Raw genomic sequence first — 24,571 nt, 5'->3', positions numbered from 1 at the left:
AGGCCAATAAAAGCTCTCACTCGCTTTGCAACGAGCGTTCCTTGCCGGTCGAGCCGATTCCTCTCCCTGGCGCCGCAACCCTGCGCCATCATCCCGACACGTGATCAGAGCACCTGCGAGGCCCTTCAAACACATGCCTGAACCTGTTCACACAAACACGTACAATCCCACACAGTGCTGCTGTTACAGAACGTGCCGGTGGGACAGTGTAGCGGCGAGTCGTGTTTCCAGCAGCATCCCAGCAGGGTGCTCGTGCCCTCAACTCACCTGGGCCAGCCTGCTGACAGCTTTAACAATTGTCCAGCACTAAGTGGCTAATAATGGCCATCGGTTGTGTCCAGCACTAAGTGGCTAATAATGGCCATCGGTTGCTGCGGAGTACCCAGAATTGGTGTGAGAAGCAAGCATGCACATCTCACCGATATATACAAGTAAATACCTGTTTTCTTAAAAGCATTATTAAAACACTCTGTACATGCAAAATTCCATATTATGAGTATCATCATCATACAGTATAATTTAGATGGGGCGTCCGTGATTACTAATCGATTAGAAAAGGGGTCCTTCAACCAAAAAGGTTCGAGACCCACTGCCTCAGTACCAAGTCATTGCGCCGTCAGGGTTCATGGAATGCATTGTTCTCGATAATGGTCACTGAAACTATAAACCTTTTTTTTTATAAAAGTCAAGTGCAGAATCTAATCTATCATTTATCCTGCAGCAAATCAATGTTTGGAATACATTACCCACCGCCACACACAAGCTGAAGTAAAGAAGTGTCCAATATCTGTCATATGAAGCTTGCTGCCTTTATTTTATAAATCATTTCCAGTATTGAGGATTATCCGTTTCATGGGTGCTTACAGAAACAGAAGTCGCCGACACTTTTCAGTTGAAATAGTGCAGTAAAAAGAACAATTTTGTCTTTAAATATTCACCCATACACCGAACACATTTCACAAGTTACAAAAAAGGGGAAAAAAAGGAAATTGTCACAATGCTAATGTTGAACCAGTTCAGAATAATCTGCGAATTTTGGACCTACACATTTAAAAGCACGCAATTTATCTTTTTAAAAAAAAAATCAATGCAAAATAATTCTGTCCAGGATTCATTATTCTGGAATGGTTTAACTTAATTTATCACCAAAAATCAACACCCAACCTAGCCCAATCTGAAACCAGTGCTCTTATTTCCACGCTGTGCTTTTAACTAAACATATATCGTGATGTACTTTTTTTATGGCAGATAATTAACAGCTACTTTTCTAGCTCAATTTCAGGCCTTAAAATCTTTGAGATCATAATTTCTACACAGCGGAGAGGATCAGTGCATCACTGTATGCCTGAATGTATGCAACTACTTTGCTTTTACAAAAAGAGGAGCAAAGCACATCAGATTGCGTACAGTTTTTATTTCCAAACGGGATGCAGCAACCAAACATCTTTTAAATGATCTATAACCTTGCCCATTACTATGCCTTTGAATGACAGTGGCTACACGATTGAGGGAAAAGAATGTGCCCTGAGATGCTTTCTTGAACCAGTTGCAGAACATCCAAAAGTGCTTCCAGAGAGATTCCAGCAGCACAGTCAGAGGCAAAGACCTCCAACAAAATGTCCAGCACTACTTCCTTTGGTCAAAGTTAAAATAAAACAGTTCTCATTGCAAGAAATCAATGCAGAACCATCTTGGATCAGATGTTGCAAATCTTAACACTACTGTTTGTAGAAATGCTCAACATGATGCATTGCTCCGATTTCCTCAGTCTGAGTCAGCTGATTTATTCTAAATCGCCATGTCACTGGGAAGCTACAACACAGGATTTTAAGGAGGAACAGCACAGAAGCAGCAATTCATTGACATGTAAAGTTAGAAAACCTACAGACAGAAGCTTAAATTCATCTATGTTCACAATTCTGAGACCGTCAGAAATAAAACAGAGTTTAATTTGGGCTCAGAAGGCAATAAAAATTAAAAAGCAACAAAGTGCAAATTTATAGAATGCGCCTGGATCTTAATCAGGTTGGAATAAACTCAGATGTGAGTGTCTGTTGAACTCCTGCCCCACAGCACGAACCAGTGCATGTTATTGGTACAATGGATACGGTGCAAATGCACAACTTGGCTCATTTAACTGATTGAACTGGGACTCAAATCAAAGAGGGACTTGAAAATTGCAATCTTAGGTGCCCGCATACACATGCAAATACGTTTAATTACAAGTCTCTATATGCCAGTTACTCTACCCAGGTAAAGTACGTGAATTAAACAAAGAATTGGACAGCTTTGCTCAGAGAGTTAAATAAAAAAACAAACTGGGATTCGGGGCTTGAAAGAATCAGAAAAATGATGGAAAATATTCAGCTCAATACCTTCTCTATTTCAGATTTTTATTTGAAATGTTATTCCCAGAGGTTAATTGTTCAGATGATTGTTGTATGTTGTGGTTTACCAATCTCCCTCAAAATGAACATTTCTTCTGGAAAGATCACCCACCAGTTCTCAACTTGCATCTCATGGTAATTTTAGCAAACAGATAAACTTAAAAATTTGAGGACAACACCAAATTTGGGGGGGGGTTGGGTGCAGTTAATACAGAGGAGTACTGTGACAAAATACAGGAAGACATTAATAAACTTGCAGAATGGGCATGTCATTGGGAAATGTACTTCAATATAGATAAGTGTGCGGTAGTACATTTTGAAGAATAAGGAGGCCACGTATTCTTTGAAAAATAAGTGTCTAAATGGGGTAGAGAAGCAGAGGGCTCTGGGGTACAAATACACAAATCACTAAAGTAGCGACGCAGGTTAGACTATAAAAAAGCAAAGGGATTCATTTCTAGAGCGATAGAATTGAAAAGCAGAGAAGTGATGTTAAACTTGCATAGAACCTTGGTTAGACCACACTTGGAGCACTGTGAACAGTTCTGGCCTCCATATTACAAAAAGGATAGAGGCACTGGAGAAGGTGCAAAAAAGATTTACTGGAATGATACCAGAACCGAGGCTTTATACCAGTCAAGAAAGATTGAACAGGCTGGGTCTCTTTTCTCCAGAAAGGAGAAGGCTGAAGGGTGACCTGATAGAGGGCTTTAAGATTATGAAAGGGTTTGATAGGGTAAACGTAAAGAAGGAGGGCAGGTGGTGAAAGCTTCACCCTCACCCAGTTTCCTTCTTCCTCTCCCTTCTTATCCCACTCTTGCATTTAAGATTATGAAAGGGTTTGATAGGGTAGACATAGAAAAGATGTTACCACTCATGGGGGAGTCCAAAACTAGGGGCCATGAATATAAGATGGTCACTAATAAATCCAATAAGGAATTCAGGAGAAACTTCTTTCCCCAGAGAGTGGTTAGAATGTGGAACTCGCTACCACAGGGAGTAGTTGAGGCAAATAGCACAGATACATTTAAGGGGAAGCTAGACAAACACATGAGGGAGAAAGGAACAGAAGGATATATTGATGGGGTGAGATGAAGGGTGGGAGGAGGCTGCTGTGGAGCATAAACACTGGCATGGACCTGTTGGGCTGAATGGCCTGTTTCTGTGCTGTAAATACTTTGCAACTTCTCTTCCAACCAAATACATTAATGGAATGGAAACCCAGTCAGGAAGATAAAGGCATAGCCTCCTCCGAAATGGCAGTCCAAGAACATGTCATTTAGCAGGATTGCAGTATCAGCAATTCTACCACAAACAATGCCAAACATAAAAGCTCCTCTAAACTGAATAAAAACCAGTGGGGCAAGCCGACAGAAGCCACAACACAGAGTACAGTAAAACTCCTTATAAACTTCCAGCAAAATTTGAACCAACACAGCATCATTGGCGGAAGAAGCTCACTGGCCAAGGATTCTTGCTGTTGGAAGCAGTCAAGTAGTCAACGTCACCCCATCAAACGGCAAGTAAAGGTGATAGCGGGCAGCAACTCACACCTCGCATGGTTCATGGCACGAGTGTCCAAAACGCAGTCTAGTCCGATCAAAGTAAGTCACACCACAGGGTTTGCACTTGAAGCAGTACCAAATGTCAGTATAACCCGAAAGACAGGTCCAGGCCAAGTCACATAGGAGCATCCACACTCCCAATACTGAAGAGACTCAGCTGGTGCTTGACTTGTAAAAATTAAATGAAGTGCGTGCAAAAAAAAAACAATTTGGTGCAGATGTCCAACTGAAGGCATAAAAAGTAGCTACATCAGCGCTCTATACACCTCCAGGTACTGAGCCTAGGCTACCTGGTGCCAACAGAACAGCAGCATCTGATTATTACACTTCTGTTTAAACTGTGATCTCGTCAGTAAACGGCTCTAGGCTCCAAACAACATGTGTTTAATACAATGCACGCTCCCAGAGTCTCTTGCCTCTATTTTGAATCATTTCAAAACAGTAAATTAAAAATCGATGCTTTCTGCATATTTGGTGGCTGCTGAAGAAATGATTTTGTACAAATGATCAGATTTTTGTCACGAGGTAAGGATATTTGGAGAGGGGGTGGACCAGCATCTGACTAAATAGCAACCAGAAAGTTCAACATTGTTCGAAGTTCAACATTGTTCTTTATTTTGAGACTCTCCTAGTTGGCTGTTGTTTTCTAGAGGTTAGGATGGTTAATGGCTTTCATCATTTACTAACAAGGCTAGCTCCAGGTATTCACCAAACTGTAGGAAATTATACATTCTGTTCTTATCTGCTTCAAAAATTTACTTTTAAGAAAAAAAGTGGAGCAGAAAGTTAATACAGAGCTCAATGGCAGTTGTGAGATGCCAGATCATTCCTACAAATCCTACACAGAGTTCCTGATCTCAACAACTTTCACAACTTCAGGATATCCCAAAGCACATCACAGCCAATGAAGACTTTTTGGAGTGTAGTCTCTGTTATAGTGTAGGAAACAAGAGAGACTAAATCCCTAGCCACGCGTCTTTAATCCCTTGGAGTGTTTTTCTAAGCTAAAGGCACTATATAAATGCAATCGGCTGTTGCTGACTGCTGGTACTGGAGGTGCATTGGGAGCAGATCTCTCGGGCATAGCTGGTGCCTGAGGCACCAGAGAGAGAGAGACAATTATTCAAAAGGAAAAGTCAGTGGTTGCCAGGAACAAAGTACTATAATCTTCTGTGCACTACACAGGTTTTTATTTTCAGCACTATTGTGGACTCCCATAAACCAGCAGGGAGAATTCACCACATATAAGTGTTCATTCAGAATTTTGCACTGAAAAAAATAAAATACAACACTGCATGACCTGAGCTGTTAGTTACATTGCCTACTTTACATAAAGATGCTTGTAACAACAGAGATATGGCTGTATCCATACTGCAACTTTAAGATTAATGTTCAACCCCACTCCAGCACCTGAATACACAGTTTAGGCCCATACTTCAGTGCTGTGCTCAGGGGGTGCTGCATTGCTAGAGATGCCATCTTTCAATGTCAGGATATCGCCTACTGTCCTGGTTTACATTCCTTCATCAAACACCACCATCAAAAAGCAGACTTAACTGGCCATGCACCCGATTGCTGTTTGTGGGATCTTGCTGTCTGCCATCATGTTTGTCTACATAATGGTGACCACACTGGAAATGTAATGCATTGGTCGTGAAGCAACTTGAACATTCCGAGAACATGATAAAGTGGAAGAGGAAGAGGAAGAAAGTGTGCGTACTACACAAGAATTGTCATGTTCAAAGACATTTCTGCATATTTAACAAAATCACATTTTTCTTCAAAATCTGAATGTTTTCAATCTGCCAAGATTCCGATAGAGAAATATACCCAATTGAAAATAAAATTCTCTCCAGTGTGCTCCAGTTCTGAAGAGAGGTCATCGATTTTCTTTTTAAATAGGCGCTAAGCCAAGGATGGAGATATTCGGAAGAGTGACCAAAAGCTGGATCAAAAAAGGTGGCATTTATGCAGGGCCTTAAAAGGAGAGGAAGATGGGGAGGCGGAGAGGTTTAGGGAGGTCATTCCAGAGCATAAGGCTTAGGCAGCTGAAGGCACGGCCGCCAATGGTGGGCTGAAGGGAAGGGGATGCACAAGAGGCCAGAGTCAGAGGAAGAAAGTGTTTAGGGTGGGAAGATGAGGTTCGTAGGGCTGGAGGAGGTTGCATAGCTGGGAAGGGGTGGGGCCATGAAGGGATTTAAACACGAGGGCAAGAATTTTAAATTTGTGGTGTGGTGTGGGGGGGGGGGGTGGCCCAGGAGCTAATGCATGTTAATGAGAACAGATGATGAACGAGTGGAATTTGGTAGGGGGCATGATATGGACAATGGTGTTTTGGATGAGTTAAAGTTGACGGAGGCTGGGAAGCTGGCCAGGAAAACAGCGGACTAGATTAATCCAGCCAACTGCGTTCTGGTTTCCTCATCTCTCAAGTCAAAGCACTCATGGTTTCCTATGGAATTGCTCTGGGGCTCAAGACACTTGCCGCACCTTAGTGACCCAGCAGCAAGGGCGATCCTACTCAAGGTTCTTCTTGCTGGTTTAAAAAAAGGTATTTTTTATAAAAATGAAATGAGCTTTTCCCCTTTGATTTACTGAATGATTAGAACAGAAAGCATTCAATCCCAGACTTTCCTTCCTCATCAAGTGCAATTTCTTGCACTCCATTCTTAACTGTGGAAATGCTGATCTGCTAACTATTTGATAGTCTAACCACTTAAACCTTTCAATCCAAATTCTGAGCAGTCTGAAATGGTCCTATTATAAAAAAAACAGGTTAGCTAATTGAGTTTTTACTGCATCATCTGTATGACTCATCTCGAGTATATGCATCTTCCCAATGAATGTACAGGAGCCGGTGAAACCAGTTCCAATTTTTCTTCCAAATTTGGGTTAAACAAGAATCCATTTGGCTCTAATTTTCAGGACATTTGGCAAAAAACAAAACAACTGGGGCATAATCTGTTTGTGATATTCAAAACTGGCTCATTAAAATGAGCCAAATAAGGACCCAATTTGCAACCAACTGCAAATAGAGGGTTCAAAATCAACTTCCAAACAATATGTTTGACTAAATTAAACCCGCAGAAAGACAGAATATTACACAACAGCTTTGCCAGAGGGAATCACAGTAAGACATTGTGGCCTAGAAATTCAGTTGGGCGCGCCAGCCGTTAGCGCCTTAGGAGGAGTAGATCTCGAGCGCTAGGCGCTTAGCGCCCGGGCGCAGCGCGATCTGCGCCTCGCCCCAACTTCAGTAGACATTTAGCGCCGGCGCAAAGTCTTTGCGCGCGCTTAGCTGCGCACGCAGATCATGACGTCATTTCGTCGTGCAACGCCCTTTGTGCGCCCGGAACCGGAACTTCACTCGCGCCGCCCCATTGTGCGCCTGGCGGCCCGAACAACTGTGAAGTGGAACGGTACACAGCCGAGGCGGGCAGCGCAAATTAAAGGGCACTCCTGCAGTAGAAAAGGCAGCCGTTTTACAACACTTTGTGAGAGATGATGATGATGGAGATGGAGGAGGAGGAGGAGATGGAGGAGGTTGAGATTGAGATTGAGATTGAGATTGGCGTGCCGGTACCACATAACAAACTGATGGAGAGAAGCCCTCCCCAACAACACAAATACAGCAGTCTCGGCCTTTCAAAAAAACAAATCCACCCTCCCCCTTTAAGAGCTCACCGGAGCCAGAGTGTCTGCCGTCAATCAGCAGCTCGCCGCACCTGCCCTGCGCCCAACTTCCAGTGTTAGCGCCCGGGCCGCCGGCTTAGCGCCTAAAGAGAGGCGTGCATCGCCAGTTTTAGCGCTCGAGCAAACTCTTAGGGCGAAGCTAATGAATATCGGAGAAGTGGCCTCGATTTTGCGCCAGGCGCAAACTTTAGCGGCCGCCCGACTTTACCGCCCCAAAAGTGGCTACAATGAATTTCTAGGCCTGTCTGTTTAACCCTAAATTGACAGTTTTCAAGTCCAAAAATGCTAAACTGGATTAAAAACACAATAGCAGTAATAGCGCAGCTCTCACTCATTCTGAAAAGTACAGCATTTAGGATAGCTCCACTCCCCAGATCGTCACGATTCAGTATCTGCAGGATTGTCCTGGAATTTAGCACCTACGATGGAATTATTACTCTGCTAGTTTTTCCTTAGTTTTCCTTCTCCAAACACTTCTCCCCATTCAGGGATAAGAGGGGAAAGAACGGGGGAGTGGAACTAACTGGAAAGCTCTTTCAAAGAGCCGGCACAGGCACGATGGGCCAAATGGCCTCTTATTCTATGGGGGAAAAATTGGGTTGCGCCCCGAAAAAGTTACCCCATCTGCGCCCGAAATTGAATGGTAGCGCCCCAAGCAGGGCGCTACTGGAAGAGCTCCCCCTCCCTCTTGGGGCGCTCCCATTGAATGTTGCGGCGCTACATGCAGCAGCACCACGCACGTCACACGGCCTCCCTTCCCTAATTAAAGGGGAGGGTCCTAGCACAGCGCGCACCGGGACCCTGCTGGACCACCGGGGAGCAGGGTGCCGACAAAAGAGCCCGCTGACCGATCGCGGCTGGCACCCTACAAGGGGAGGAGAGAGGCAGCAGTTGCTGGCAGGCAGCCCCCAAAAAATGGCCGCCCTTTAATTTACGCGGCCCCGGCCGCAAAAACGCCCCCCTGATCCTGTCGGACACAGCGTTCGGCGGTAGGTCAAGTTTGCGGCTGGGGTGCGAGCGGTGCGCTGCGCACAACGATGATGTAATTGCTGGAGGCGCAGTGCCGCGGGGCGCTACCGGCTACCACCGCCACTAACCTCCCACTGAATTTCGCGGGCGGCATCAGTGGTGCTGCGCCCGGGCACTATGTGCAAAGCAACCGAATTTTTCCCCATAAGATTGTTAAACTGTATTGGAATCTATAATTGGTGCATGAATACCCAGCGCTCAGTTTACCCAGGGTGTTTGGTTACACCAATCTAACCCATAATCACAAGCACCTCCTTAAACCCAGGAATTCACTTCCATTTGGAGTATGCAAATTTTGAAACGCAGGGGTATTATTTAACTCCGTTGATAAAATAAGAAACGGAATGTTGGAAATACGCAGCAGTCAGCATCTGTAAGGAGAAAAGGCAAGTTATCAGATAATGCTGGAAACATTCAGCCCCTCAGGCAGCAGCTGTGGAGAGAGAAAGAGAGTTTCAGGTCAATGATCTTTCATCAACTTTTGTTGCTGACTGTTCCCAGCATTTTCTCCTTTTATTTCAGATTTCCAGCATCCAACAACAACTTGCATTTTTTAGCACCTTTAATGCAGTAAAACGTCCCAAGGCGCTTCACAGGAGCGCTATCAGACAAAATTCGACACCGAGCTGCGTAAGGAGATATTAGGGCAGGGCTTGGTCAAAGAGGTCGGTTTTAAGGAGCGTCTTAAAGGAGGAAAGAGAGGTAGAGGCGCGGAGAGGTTTAGGGAGGGAATTCCAGAGCTTAGGGCCTTGACAGCCTAAGGCACGGCCACCAATGGTGGAGCGATTAAAATTGGGGATGCTCAAGAGGCCAGAATTAGAGGAGTGCAGAGATCATAGTATTGTGCTTTTGTCGAGACAAGTTATGTTGCAGATGTGTACCTTTCCTCAGAATGCTGTGTACTTTCAGAATTCCTCTTTGTATCTCAGATTTCCAATTTTCCCTTTTATTTTACCTGTTAATCTCTAGCTCTTAAAACAGATGGTTTTGCAGAAGCTATGAAATCCGTTTAGTGGGTAAATGTGCAAGGTGTGAAATGCATGAGAATTAACAACCTGCAACTCAATGGGGATTAGAAGATTGATGTAAATTCCAATTCAGAACACCAGACGCAACATTTACTGCCACTTAACATCTTGTTAAATCAAACGGGACTGCTAGGCTTTTAAATGACAGCTATTACTGGGGACTCGGAGACTGAGCTCAGTAAACTGCTTTTAATCAGTACAAAATGCACAATTTTTAAGCAGGAGCTGCCAGTTTAGCAGTGTTTATACAGCATTGAAAAGATATCTCACAGAGATTGAAATCTCCCCACACCCTGCAGAGCCCTGCCACAGAATCAACATCCCCGTTATCCAGAATTCAAGCCAGGTTCAGAAATCCGAGTGGGTAAATGAATAGAATGCCACTGAACACTATAGATGAGGAAGGTACCAGAGGCAATCCCCAGTGGGTGCAGAGTTCGGTCAGCTAGGGTGCTGATGGACTCAACAGGAAGACAGATGAGCTAGGATTCTTCAGTCGCTATCTGGCAAACCCTACTGGAAATGCATCAGATGAGTACTCGCTCAGAGTCACGCAGGCGAGATAACAGAGAGCTGCCATTGCCCATGGAATCATAAGCTAGCTTGAATTGTAGCCTTCAGGACAGGAAGGGTAAGGTGAGCAAGATCAATGGGAACATTGACAGAGAACATACGCAGTCGTAAAGTGAGGAGGATAGTATAGCAGATTCAGGAGGACAGACAGACTGGTGAAATGGGCAGACACATGGCAGATGAAACTTAATGCAGAGAAGTATGAAATTATACATTCTGGAAGGAAGAATGAGAAGAGGTAATGTAAGCAAAATGGTGCAATTTTAAAGGGGGTGCAGGAACTGAAATCCGGAGTTTCACATACAGAAATCTTTGAAGGTGGCAGGAGAAGTTCAGAAGGCTGTTAAAAATGCATACGGGATCCTAAGCGTTCATAAATAGAGCCATAGAGTACAAAAGCAAGGAAGTTATGCTGAACTTTTATAAAACACTGGTTAGGCCTCAGCTGGAGTATTGTGTCCAATTCTGGGCAGCACACTTTCGGAAGGACGTCAAGATCTTGGAGAGGGTGCAGAGGATAGAAGGGATGAACTTCAGTTATATGGAGAGACTGGAGAAGCTGGGATTGTTCTCCTTAGAGCAAAGGTGGCTCAGCGGAGATTTAATAGAGGAGTTCAAAATTATGAAGGATTTTGATAGAGTTGATAAGGAGAAGCTCCTGGGAGGAGGGGCAATAACCAGAGGACACAGATTTAAAGTAATCGGAAAAAGAACCAGAAGCGAGATGAAAAGTAAATTCCAATTTTTAAAAATAAATGCAGTGGGTTGTGATCTGGAATGCGCTGCCTGAAAGGGCGGTGGAAGCAGATTCAATAGTAACTTTCAAAAGGTAATGGCGTAAATACTTGAAAAGGAAAGATTGGTGGAGTGGGACTAATTGGAGAGAATCTTTCAAAGAGCTGGCACAGGCAGGATGGGCCGAATGGCCTTCTTCTGTGCTGCATCATTCTGCGATACACAAATCAGAGGAAGTGTTTCCAAGGGAGCAGGCTGGATCTCTATCTTTTTGACCATGGACAGCGCGCACCAGAGACGACCAACTGGGGGGAAAATGAAAACTTTTTAAAAAAATGCATAGCTAGATTAAACATCGCAACCACAAACTAGTATTTGTAGGTTCCTTAAATTCTTGCCTAAAATCTCTAGCCTCAGCTCAAGTTATAAAACAGCTATAAAAGTTCATGCAAAATCGATTCCTCCAGTGTTAAAACACTCGTTCATCTCTAATAATTATCTATAAAATACTGACTGGCAATTACAATTTATCCAAATAAAGTGCTCGTATAGCAGGACGCAGACTGAGACGTATTGACTGAGGAGCAAATTCTTCCAGTTCAGCAATGCTAGGTGTGAACCCAGTTTATTTTCTGACTATTCTCCCTTGTATAAAACATTCATTTATCCCAATTGCAATTTACAGCTGGAATTGTATTTAGATTTTTAAAAACAATGAGCCTTTATTCTCTGATCTATAAATGCCGTCCCTGGATTTAAGATACAGATGCATTAGAGTGACTTTTTTTTGTTGCAAATTGTGACGAGCACTTCAGGATGAAAAAGTTGAACAATTACATTGAATTTACAGCACGGAAACAGGCCATTCGGCCCCACTGGTCTATGCCAGTGTTTATGCTCCACATGAGCCTCCTTCTATCCTATCAGCATAACCTTATATCCCTTTCTCTCTCATGTGCTTATCTAGCTTCCCCTTAAATGCATTTCTATGCTATTTGCCTCAACTGCTCCCTGTGGTAGCGAGTTCCACATTCTCACCACTCTCTGGGTACAAAAAACCAAAGGCCGGTGCAAAATATAAATGCACACCTTGGTTGATGAATTAAGTCAGAAGTAGCCTATGTCCTTTCTCTACCTCAATTTCCTCCCCATTCTTCGCAATAGTGAAAACTCCTTGCTGGGGCACAGACCTATAGACAATACCTCACTCAGGAGACTACATTTCTACTGAAGACTAGACTTTGAGTGTTAGCAGGCTGGCCCACCATTTGAGCGGACCCTAGCTGAGCCCAATATTGTCTTCACATGTCTACAGTCCAGCAGGTGTCACTGGACAGCAGGATATCTGGCTGATTGTTCTCTTCCTTAGTCCAGGGGCATTGAAGCCAATTACAGTACCCACTCCCCAATCTCAGGCTGAGATCAGACAAGACCACGAATTGGAAATCAAGCCTGGACATTACAGTCTTTATGGTTCAGTGCATCACAGTGAATTTACCCATCCATGTTCTGTTTGAATGTGCTCATCTGCTGTTAATTTTAGTTCCAACTGCAATATTGCTGCCACACAGAAAATTTCCCCCCACTGAAATATGAAAGTTTATCTTAAACATCTTCGATCAAAAAACCTGATGGTAAGTTTACACAAGAGTAGCTGAGCCATATAAACACCACTAAGTTCCTGAGCTGGTGTGGCTGTAGGGTTGCTAAAAATCTTAAAATTAAAGCTAGGCGATTCAGGAGGGAAATCAGGAAGGAGTTTTTCCACACAAAGGGTATTAGAAATCTGGAAAGCTCTCTCCTAAAAGGCCGTTAATGCTGGAACTTTGAAGACGGAGACAGATAGATTTTTGTTGGGTAAGGGTATCAAGGGATATGGAGCCAAGGCAGGTAAATGGAATTGAGCTGCAGGTCAGCCATAATCCAATTGAATGGCAGAGCAGGCTCGAGGGGCTCAATGCCCTGGAGATAGATAAGGGGCAGAATAAGAGTCAGTCAGGGTTCCGACAGGTGCTCACTATCCAGTGACCCCTGCTGGAAGTGCTTATGTGCAGATGTTGGATGAAGAGCAGTTCCGGTTTGGCCGCAAAGCCCCCACAGTTAAATAGCCTACTGACACTCACTAATATGGCTCCTTACATGAAGAATGATCACTTGACCAAGACAGTGTAGAGTGCCCAATGCCCAAAGGACTGTAACTCAAACAAGGAGCCTCAAGAGAGATGGGGAGAAAAAAAAAAAATCGGGGAAAGGCCTCCAAACCCTGGAGAAAACCCGGAAGTAGTTTTTAAAAAAAACTATCACACCAAACAATTCAGAATGACCTTCTTGTGGATGAGAAGACTCGGTCTTATCCTTAGTAGCTACTGGTAGCCCGTGCTCTGAACCAGCAAGCACCACCTATACCTCAGAGACATGGAGCTGCCGAGACTGGGCCCTTTCAGAAGCCAAGACATTAAGTGTTTGCATTAGGAGGAAGTGTGCAGTCAAAAGTAAGGGTAGGCCCTCAATATAGATTGAAGTGAATCTTCCACTTCAAATACATGCTACTGAAATTTAAACTTGTACAATGCTTAGTTTTTACAAAAGGTATTGTACAAATACTTTGAGGTCACCTCAGCGGGGAATGCTTCAGAAAGCAGGAAGTCGTATATTGCATCTCAGTGCTTTACCTATGGTCAAGTCATTGAATATCCCGAGACAACTGTCTGATAAAAGCAACATTTTTAAAAAACGTTTCCTCTCCAGTTGTTTTAAGTTTAAATAAAAAAATTATACTCCTATATTGACTGCACAGCAGTAACAAAAGAACATCAAGAATCATCAATTTTATGTGGAAAACGTGATATTACAGTAGTAAACAGCAGAGTAAACATTTGCAAGCCTTGCTCCGAAACGGTGTGCACTTTTTAATATAGAATTTTTTTTTTTTTTTTTTTTAAATGCTGAAGCACAAGAATCCTACCACATGGCAGAAAAATGGATGAACTCTCTGTGCCAGTCGGTCGCTCTTGCTCTCATCTTTTAGGTATAATAAATTTTTACAGTGACCCATAGCCTCAAAGGTTGATTGTATAAAAAGATTCCTAAAGACAACTTTTAAAAGTTCAGATCCACTCCATCTTCATCTCCAGATGTTGCAAAAAACCTCAGTTCTTGAAACGTGTTTGCTCACATATGTGGTTAAATTTCCTGGAAGAAAAAAGGACACAAGATGAAAAAGTGGCTGGATTTCCCTAATTCGACTCACTTTAAATCAAAATATTTCCCAGTCAAAAATAATTCTAATTTAGGTTACAAGACTCGATCCATATATAAAAGTCTTGTGTAACTTGTCTGTCACATACAACGTGCACTTAATAGGTGCAAATCTCAACAACAACCTGCATTTATATAGCGCCTTTAACATAGTAATATGTCCCAAGACACTTCACAGGAGTGTCACCAAGCCACACAAGGAGCAATTAGGACAGGTGACTAAAAGCTTGGTCAAAGAGGCACGGTTTAAGGAGCATCTTAAAGGAGGACAAAGCGAGGCAGAGAGGTTTAGAGGGGAATTCCAGAGCTTAGGGCCCAGGCAACTGAAGGCACGGCCGCCAATGATGGGAGCGAAAGAAATTTGGAAGCGCAACAGGCCAGAATTGGAGGAATGCTGAGTTAAAACAAGCAGCAGCAAATCTCAACTGAATAATCTTTAAGAAATGTTAAAAAAATTCTTGGTTTCCAAATGGAGGAACTGAGAATTTACAATCAGCTGCCAATTAGGGCAGCCAATTAACCATACCGGTCAGATTCGTCACGGACTGAGCAGAAGCATTGCTGCTTCAAAGTTATTTTTTAATAAACAAACATCCCGCAGCAAAAACAAGTAGGCCATTTTGGACCATTCCCTGCAGCAAGCCAATAGATGATCAGATTTCTGCTCTGGTTTGGTGAAACTCTGGTCTAAAAGGACAGACCATTAAACACAGCTCCTCCACAGCTGCAGACAGCTCATCACAAGTCAGTTCTTTTATGCCCATTAGGAAAGTGTTCTCAAGACAAACACCCCTCTTGTTATTGTACAATATATTGACGGGTACATAGCACAATGATCCTTCTGTTATAACACATCCTCTGACTTACTATGAGCAATGCCGAGGGAGAGCCACGAACTTTGTAACCTTTATTGTTCAAATTACCAAGTGACAGTGGCCAATTACATTGAATTCTAGCTCGGCATCAAGGCAACCTGGAAAGTGGCAGGCAAAATGTTCAAAACCTTTGCAACACTAAGAGAAGAATCAATTAACCTGCGTGTGGTACTTACATAGCATGATGTGCTTTAACCTGTGTGCGACAGTTTCGACCCCAGTAGCAGTCTGGACGTGCAGTTACAGACCCTACAAGATCAATTAGTTGCAATTTAAACTAAAACATTCTTTAAAGACTTGACAAGATTATTCTGAAAGAACTCTATAGCCCTGTTTGTGCTGCACAGGATCCAACATACAGGAGTACAGGAAACTTTGCGCTATCCGGCACCGACGGGACCGAGCTGTTGCCGTTCCCTCAAAACTGCCAGACACACCAGCGCTGATGTTGAAACATACGGAGATTTTCAGCTCCGTGTGAATCAACAAACCCTGTTGCTTAGCAACAGCTTCTAAACAGTCGGCAAGCGTCTCTGTAGCGTCCCTAGCTGAAGCTGTTGCTTAGCTACAGACCTTGCAGAGCTTGACTGTTGAGAAAAAAGCAACGAAAAGAAAAAAAACCTAACGAAACGGCTCCTGATTTTTGCCGGTGGCTCGAGCTTGCCGGACATTTAGCCTCCGGATAACACAAAGTTTCCTGTAAGTCAGGCGTATGAAGGTGTCCTGCTGAAAACCTGTGTACAAATGACAGCGCACTTTTCAATTCACACATGGAGAGGCACATACTGAACTATAATACTCAAATTAAACGCAGTACAATTCACTTCTAATTTAGGGATGTATACTTTTATAACCTTTACATACTTGATCCCAAAAGAGCACTGAGTAATTGAGGATATGCATTTCTATGTATTGTTGAGAAGCGAGGCTCTTTTTGAAAACACATTTTCTTTTCATCAGCATCAATGTAATCCTAAAAAATGCATAGGATTTATCCAGCCATTACTTACTTTCTAGGAAAGGTGGTTTAAAAATAAATACCATTTAGAAAAAAAGGGAACCATTGCATTAATTTGTCTGATTTGCCACATAATCCTAAATGTTTAGAGACACACCTGTTCAGTTATTAGTGGTATTCCTCAATTCTCACATTATGTCTATATTTATCTTCCTTAAAACTTTGCTCACGTAACAATAGTGACTGAACGTCAATATTTCCATTGGTCCTCAAGTGCTTAAGAACATAAGAATTAAGAGCAGGAGTAGGCTATATGGCCCCTCGAGTCTTGGCCGCCATTCAGTAAGATCATGGCTGATCTTCGACCTCAACTCTACTTTCCCACCCGATCCCCATATCCCTGGATTCCCCTAGAGTCCAAAAATCTCTCTCTCTCGGCCTTGAATATACTCAACGATTCAGCATCCACAGCCCTCTGGGGCAGAGAATTCCAACCCTGTGAGTGAAGAACTTCCTCCTCATCTCAGTCTTAAATGGCCAACCCCTTATCCTGAGACTGTGACCCCTAATTCTGGACTGTCCAGCCAGGGGAAACAATCTCTCAGCATCTACCCTGTCAATCCCCCTCAGAATGAGATCACCTCTCATTCTTCTAAACTCCAGAGAGTATAGACCCATTCTACTCAATCTCTCCTCACGGGACAACCTTCTCATACCAGGAATCAATCTAGTGAACCTTCGTTGCACTCCCTCCAAGGCAAGTATCTCCTTCCTCAGATAAGGAGGCCAAAACTGTGCTTTGGGACAACCTCAGGCCATGACTAGGAACGACATAAATGCAAGTGAATTCTTTCTTAAAATCTGACCAGTCATGAAATGGAACTAACCTGGAAGTTCTGCAGCAGGAATGTTCTGCCTGTACTGATAGGCCAGCTCACGGAAGCTATGCAGTCCACAACAGTAACAAAGGACAACATTTGCTGAAACATGATAATCTGTTTTGAAAAAATTAAAAGAAAAAGTAATGCAGATAGTATTTGCTGACGGAATTAAACCCCGAGTCCTCTGTTTATAAGGTAAGCTTGTACAACCACAAATTGTTCCAATGTATTAAACACTGAAAAATGTCAAACTCGAAACAGTCAAGCGTTAGCTAATAGCACTTCTCTCGCCAACTCAAAGTTCCCATGTCGTCACTAAAACTCACTTAGATGACATATGATGGCTATGATTACTTTTTTATCCAATGCACAAGATGACTGCCATACAGAGAGTGCAGAAAAGCAGCACTTAAAAATTCAATCGACAATATCCATTCTAATATCAAAGCGGATCAAAATAAAATTTTGCTGCAGTCACTTATTGAGGTAATAACACTGTAGGATTACATTACTGGAAGGTCGTGGGTTCAGGCTGACACTCCAGTCTAGTACTGAGGGAGCGCGGCACTGTCTTTCGGATGAGACGTTAAACCGAGGCCCCGTCTGCTCGCTCAGGTGGATGTAAAAGATCCCACAGCACTATTTCGAAGAGGAGCAGGGGAGTTCTCCCTGGTGTCCTGGCCAATATTTATCCCTCAATCAACATCATTAAATCAGATTATCCGGTCATTATCACATTGCTGTGTGCAAATTGGCTGCCGCGCTTCCTACATTACAACAGTGACTACACTTCAAGTACTTCATTGGTTGTAAAGCGCTTTGGAATGTCCTGAGGTTTTGAAAGGCGCTATAGAAATGCAAGTCTTTCCTTAAATGTTCATCTTTACAACAACCCATCAATACTTCAATTGTAACTGTGTGTTCAAATTACACATACCTGTAAGAACAAATGTTCCTCGCTGAAGAGCCAAAAGACTTTCCTGCAGCATCTCTTTCCAAGTAAGGCCTCTAGATGTAAGGTAATTCTGAAAAGTAATGACAAGCCATACAAAATCAATTATTATTACATGCAAGGGGATCTGTGGCCTTCAATTCAGAACTTTAAATCTGCTCATGAAGTCAATGTCAAGTCTAACTTTTTATTGGTTCGGCTCAGACCTGGTGACAGAGAGCAATTCTTTAAAAAGTTGTGTTTTGATGACAGGGGGTTAAAAGGTGTCAAGTAACTCTTGTTAGACTACAGCCAGCAAAATCTGTTGAAAGAATGCTACGGTTCTCCGACACTAACTGGATGATGGATCTAATCAGTTAAGGTAAGGATAAACTAATGAGGAGGTTTTGTGCATTAAAAAAAAAATTAGGCAGGTTTGTTTGTGCAGCCCATTAGAAGAGTTAATGTGATCAGGCAGGTTTGCACCATTGAGGGAATGCAGATTTAGAGCAGGACAAGGAGGCTGGGGAGCAGGTAACCTTCCTGTGCTGTCAGCCAGGATAGGCGTGTGGTCGCAGGAAGAGAGCCCAGAACACAATGGCCCGGAATTTGCACAGGGAAATGATGGCCAACTGTCAGCATTCGGCGTCATTACCCCTCTGAAACTGACCGTAACTTCAGGATTCAGCGCATGTGCAACTAAACGCGGAATTCCCCACCAGCTTGTTGACGTCACAGCAGCATTGCCACAGAAATCCCCTATTCACAGCGCTACAATCAATTACACGTCGAGAAACGTCAAGTTTTCGCCAGGGATCACTAGATCTCTGTGGGGTGCTTTCTTCGAGGTCAGTGGCGAGTGCCTTTGCTTGGCCGCAGACAGCAAATTACGGGCCAATGACTTACTAAAAAGCCAACTTTCTGCTAACTGAACTGGCAGCTTGGCTTAGTTGGTAGCACTCTCACCTCTCGAGTCCGATGTTGTGGGTTCAAATGCCACCGAGGATGTTAAAAGATCCCGCGGCCCTATTCCAAGAGTCGGGAGTTCTCCTGGTGTCTTGACCAACATTCCTCTCTCAACCAACACTATAAACAGATTACCTGGCCGTTTGTCTCATTGCTGTTTGAGAGACTGTGCTCTGCACAAAATGCTGTCGTGTTTAGCTGCTACAACAACAACTGCCTTCTAAAGTGCTTTTAGACATTTGATAAGCCACTCCAGATCATTCTTACACCTCTCCACAGCAGCATCAACAAAGGGATGTAAAATAGCAGTCCACCCGTCTGAGCGGGAGTGTAGAGCAACTACTCCAGGGTCAACCAAGGACAGGCACAGAAAACTATAGCAGTAAAAAAATGGTAGGGTTGCATTAAAGCACGCAGAAAAGATGTCCATTTATGTTTAGAGGGCATATTACCTTCAGGATGTCCGATTCATAGCTGTTGTTGTTTAATATTCCATCCAAACACTTTTCTCCAAAATTTACATCTGTCAGAAATATTACATTTTTCGGTTAGAACCATCCCTTAAAGCTTAGATTTAAAATTCAGAAAAACATTGAAAGAGAGATTCACAAAGGGTTGCTCCTCAGAAACCGGAGTTAGCATAGAGTGGCCCTGCATCTGGTCATTGAAAAAACTAACTAGGGTTCCAGGGCTTTGGGGAGAGAGTAGGGCAGGGAGACTCGTTTCGTGTCGTCCCAGAAAAGAGCTGGTACAGATACAATGGGCCAATTGACTTCTGGTGTACTGTAAACTTCTATGATGCTTAAAAAGTGGGGGGAAAAGTGTTCCATTCATCAGCATGCATATCCCTCACCACAGTTACAAACCCAAGGTGTACGAGGCAGTGTTAGAATTGTACATTCCCGACGGTCATGAAAGAGAATCAAGAAATCACCAGTCAAAATGCTGTCACCGAACTGTGGAATTTACCGACAAGCTGATCAAGTCAAACTATGAACCAAGCACCATGTGGCCCTGTAACATCAATCTAAACTGACCCGCTTGACTGTCTCGTCATTGAAGGAGGTCTTTTAAGTACATACAACGTTTAACAGAAAATGTATTTCCCTACCACAAAATCTCGCCAAGCAGCCAGAGCATCCCACTCGAGAGCAACCCCAGTACATGTGGCAGAAGGTCCGTAAACAAATTGTGCCTGGAAGGAAGGAAGAACACATTTGCAGAATTACTTGACCTTTATTTATCTACAAGGTAGCTTATTCACAATAGAAAGGGCTGAACAGAGCATTTGTTTTGGCTAAGAATGCAGTGGAGCGGCTCATTTTTGCTTTGAGCACAGATTTCTGAGAAAGGCTCTGCACAGACTGACGCGGTTGGGTAATGTAGATCTGCACCTCTGGTTTTTGAAAAAAAAGGTCACTCTGATTAACTGTGATGCAGAACAGAGGCCGCAAGTTTCCATAGTCTTTAATGATGGAATACACGTTTAGATTGGATGTCAATTTTATACTTTGTATTAACTATTTAATTGTATAGCACTCAAACTTCATCAAATTAAATCAGATTTAGACTTTTATTACTGTTTTTTTAAAAAGGTAATTGGCAAAATGAAGTGAAATGAGGAGAAATGTATTTACACAGCTAGTTATGATGATCTGGAATGTATTGCCTGAAAGGGTGGTGGAAGCAGATTCAATAATAAATTTCAACAAGGAGTTGGATAAATATTTGAAGGCTAAAACTTTGCAGGGCTATGGGGAAAGAGCAGGGATTAATTGAACAGCTCTGACTACAAAGTCAGCACAGGCACGATGGGCCGAATGACCTCCTCCTGTGCTGTATCATTCTATGATTCTATAAAGAAAAACTAAACGCCCCACATAACTGTGACTACACTTCAAAAAGAATTAATTTCTCTGAAGCACTTTGTGAATCGTAAGAACATGAAAGGTAATAAATACATGCAAGTTCATTCTTTTCTTTAGTGAGTACTGTCAGCAATAAATGCCTAAACCTCAAAAAGTGCAAGTACAAATAATCTTTAGAGATGGCTTTAAATGCTTTGTATTTAACCATTTTCGCTTTACTATTAAGTTTTGGTCTGTTTGTGAATGAACTTCCAAGTAAGAGTTTCTCCTGGTTTCTGATTGGCCCATGTTAACCACATGGCATAGCCAGTCACATGATTAATGGGGACCAATCAGGCTCAACAATTACATTCCAGAACAAACACACCTTACACTTTCAGATCAGCTAAAGGTTTAACTAAGCTGAAGTACTCCAACTACATCTTTAAAATTCAACTTCTAACTAAAGTTTTAGGCAAACTGAAGTCTCGTTCATGCTCAGGTGTGGCACCCTGGACAAGACCCGGCACTCAATTGGCAAGGCGGCTGAGTCAGAGATCGCAGTCGCTGAGGCCCAACTCAATTCCCATTTCAGAGCCGCTGGACAGGAAAGCAATTAATGAAAACTTAGGATGCAGCAAAATGGCCACGTACATTGCTGAGGTGTAATGGTCGGGTTCTGCTCACGCTCCGCCCTCCGGTCAGGCATCGGCTGAAAACAGCAAGTGCAAATCATGTGAGGACCTCGAGCAGGGCAGGTGTACTCCTGGACAGCTTAAAAAACATTTTAAAAAAAAGACAGCGGAGATAGTTAGCAAGCTTAGGACACGTACAAAGTCATTCAGTGGACAGAGATCAGAAAACTTAAGACAATTTGTAAATACAGTACAAATGATTGTTTTCACTATTGAATACATTGAATCGAAAACATGAATGAGAATCTGGTTATGTAGTGTCCGTGTGTAGATAAAGACACTGAAGACAGGAGTTGGTTCATAGGTATTTACTAAGCAAGTCTGGGGGGGGTTCTAAAGGATATACACAATACACAGGCTTATATAGCCCAAGTGGCAATTACCGGCATTACGCACACCTGGGGCTCTTAAAGGCACATACACCATAATTGCTCTTAAAGGCACATACACCACAATTCCTCCCCTTCTAGCTAACTAGTACATCATATTTTAAGTAATTATTAATTACATGTTATATGCAAAATAATATACATTGCTGTATTAATTAATTATAAGTTAGTCTCTCAGGAGGCTTCCTGTCTCGGTCCGGATAACGCCTCGGGGGTGTAGTAGTTTCTGGTGGTGTAGTAGGTTCTTCTGGCAAGGCTGATTCGGCTTGAAGGCCAGTGTCGGGTTCATCGGGTTCCAGTATCACCGGATCGGAGGTAGATATGGGTATCTCTACTTCATCGTTAGATGTATAGCGTGGTGGTGTAGGTTGTCCCTTTTCGGATGACTTGATGATTTGGTCAGCATGGCGCCTTATTATGCTTTCTCCGATGTCCACGGTATACATCAGTGGTCCTAGTCGTGTGCAGATAGTTCCAGGCTGCCATTTCTCGGTACGGTAGTCCCGGGCCAAAACCGGTTGGCCTATCTGGAAGGCCCTAGTTGGCCTTTCATTCATGCCCTGAAACTGCCGGTTCTCCACGTCCCTTCGGATGTTGGGCTTGACCAAATCCAGCCGGCATCTTAGGTTTCTATTGTAGAACATCATGGCGGGAGTTTGGTTTGTAACCATATATGTTGCATTCCTATATGCAAATAAGAAGTTATCCACCTTGTGCTGAAGTTTTATGTCTTCATTACCCATGGCCTTTATGGCCTTCTTAAAGGTCTGGACAAACCTTTCAGCCAATCCAATGGTGGCGGGATGGTATGGGGCGGACGTGTAGTGCTTTACCCCATTGTTCTTTAAGAACTTTCTGAATTCTTTGGACACAAATTGCGGTCCATTATCAGAACATATCTGTTCCGGCAGCCCATTCCTGGCAAATATGGTCCTTAATACTGTGATGGTTTTTTCCGTGGTGGTGGAGGACATCTTTATTACCTCCGGCCACTTGGAGTGTGCATCAACTGCGATTAAGAACATTGAGTCCATAAATGGACCAGCAAAGTCGATGTGCACCCTTTGCCAGGGAGATGAGGGCCACTCCCATGGATGTGGAGGGGCCTGTGGCGGAGCATTTTGGACCTACTGGCATCTTAGGCAGCTCTTGGTCATGTCTTCGATGTCTCCATCGATACCTGGCCACCATACAAATGCCCTAGCTAGGTTCTTCATTTTCACTCCACCCAGATGCCCCTCGTGAAGCTCCTTTAGCACTTTATCCTGGAGTTTGGGTGGAATCACCACTCTGGATCCACACATCAAGGTTCCTCGGCACACTGACAGCTGTTCTCTTCTTTGCGAGAATGCTGGCAACAGTGGTTCGCCATGTGCTGGCCATCCCTTCATTGTTAAATCGTAGACCCGTGAGGGAGTAGGGTCATTTCTGGTCTCCCTTTCAATGGCAGAATTTGTCACCAGTAGACATTCCACTATGGTAGAGTGGAATATCTCTACTGGGTCTACTGTAGGTGCCTCTTCTATCGTTGGCAACGGCAGGCGCGATAAACCGTCAGCATTCCCATGCTGTTTTGACCCTTTGTATTCAATGTTGTATTGGTGTGCCCCTAGAAAAAGGGACCACCTCTGTAGTCTTTGTGCTGTCATAATGGGGACACCTTTCTTAGGGTTGAATATGGAGATGAGGGGTTGATGGTCAGTCAGCAAGGTAAATTTTTGTCCGTGTAGGTAATGGTTGAATTTCTTCACTCCCCATACCAGGCTGAGTGCTTCCCTGTCTATCTGGGAATAGTTACGCTCAGCTGAGTTCAATGAGCGTGACGCAAAAGCTATCGGCCGTCCCGAGCCATCAGGGAATCTATGGGACAATACCGCTCCTATGCCGTAAGGGGATGCATCGCACGCCAGTCTGATTGGTAGTGATGGGTTGTAATGAGCCAAAACTTTCTCGGATGTGATTAAGTCTTTACATTTATGGAAGGCACGTTTACAGTCTTCATTCCATTTCCAAATCACTCCTGTGTGTAGAAGATCATTAAGAGGGTGTAGAATAGTTGATAAGTTCGGTAAAAATTTATGATAGTAATTTATTAATCCCAGGAATGACCTCAATTGTGAAACATTTTCAGGTGCTGGGGCTTTTATAACTGCTTCAATTTTTTCAGGTGACTTATGCAACCCTTCCTTATTAATTATGTGGCCACAATATGATATCTGATTTTGGAAAAATTCGCACTTGGGGCGATTTGCTCGTAGGCCCCGTTCTTTCAGCCTAGTGAGCACCTGTTCCAAATTGGCAAGGTGCTCGTTGTCGTTTTCTCCTGTTATAAGGATGTCGTCTAGGTAACACTGAGTCCCCGGAATCCCTTGCAGGACTTGCTCCATAGCTCTTTGCCAGATAGCTGGAGCTGATGCTACTCCAAAAACCAGTCGATTGTACTGGTACAGGCCTTTGTGTGTGTTTATTGTGAGATACTTTTTAGAGGTCTCCTCAACCTCCATCTGTAGATATGCCTGTGCCAGGTCAATTTTTGTGAAACGTTTTCCTCCGGATAGTGAGGCGAAAATATCTTCTATCCTCGGAAGAGGATACTGTACCGTGTGAAGGACTGGGTTTACAGTCACCTTAAAGTCCCCACAGATGCGAATTTTTCTCTGTTCCTCAGAGTTATTTTTCAATGCTTTTTTCATGACTGGAACGATGGGTGTTGCCCATTCGCTCCAATCTATTTTGGATAATACGCCTGCCTTTTCCAAAT

General features: G+C 43.3%; 1 protein-coding gene across 2 annotated transcripts in view; it reads right to left on the bottom strand.

Annotated features, from left to right (window-relative positions):
- Window positions 1-786: 786 nt before the first annotated feature.
- The window catches only part of chfr (checkpoint with forkhead and ring finger domains, E3 ubiquitin protein ligase), a 61,030-nt gene continuing 37,245 nt past the window's right edge, over window positions 787-24,571 (bottom strand). For both annotated transcript variants that reach the window (XM_086011948.1, XM_086011947.1), the window contains exons 10-16: window positions 21,381-21,500; window positions 19,991-20,074; window positions 19,332-19,402; window positions 17,920-18,007; window positions 16,989-17,096; window positions 15,320-15,392; window positions 787-14,202 (exon numbers count right to left, since the gene is read on the bottom strand). In XM_086011948.1, the coding sequence (XP_085868074.1) occupies window positions 14,160-14,202; window positions 15,320-15,392; window positions 16,989-17,096; window positions 17,920-18,007; window positions 19,332-19,402; window positions 19,991-20,074; window positions 21,381-21,500 (587 nt within the window). In that variant the 3' untranslated portion in view covers window positions 787-14,159. The remainder of the gene's footprint in view (window positions 14,203-15,319; window positions 15,393-16,988; window positions 17,097-17,919; window positions 18,008-19,331; window positions 19,403-19,990; window positions 20,075-21,380; window positions 21,501-24,571) is intronic.

Source organism: Somniosus microcephalus, chromosome 19, assembly GCF_052327205.1.
Source record: "Somniosus microcephalus isolate GS21.2 chromosome 19, FLI_Smic_1.0, whole genome shotgun sequence".
Classification (NCBI taxonomy): Eukaryota; Metazoa; Chordata; class Chondrichthyes; order Squaliformes; family Somniosidae; genus Somniosus; species Somniosus microcephalus.
This window is presented reverse-complemented; position numbering and strand designations above follow the sequence as displayed.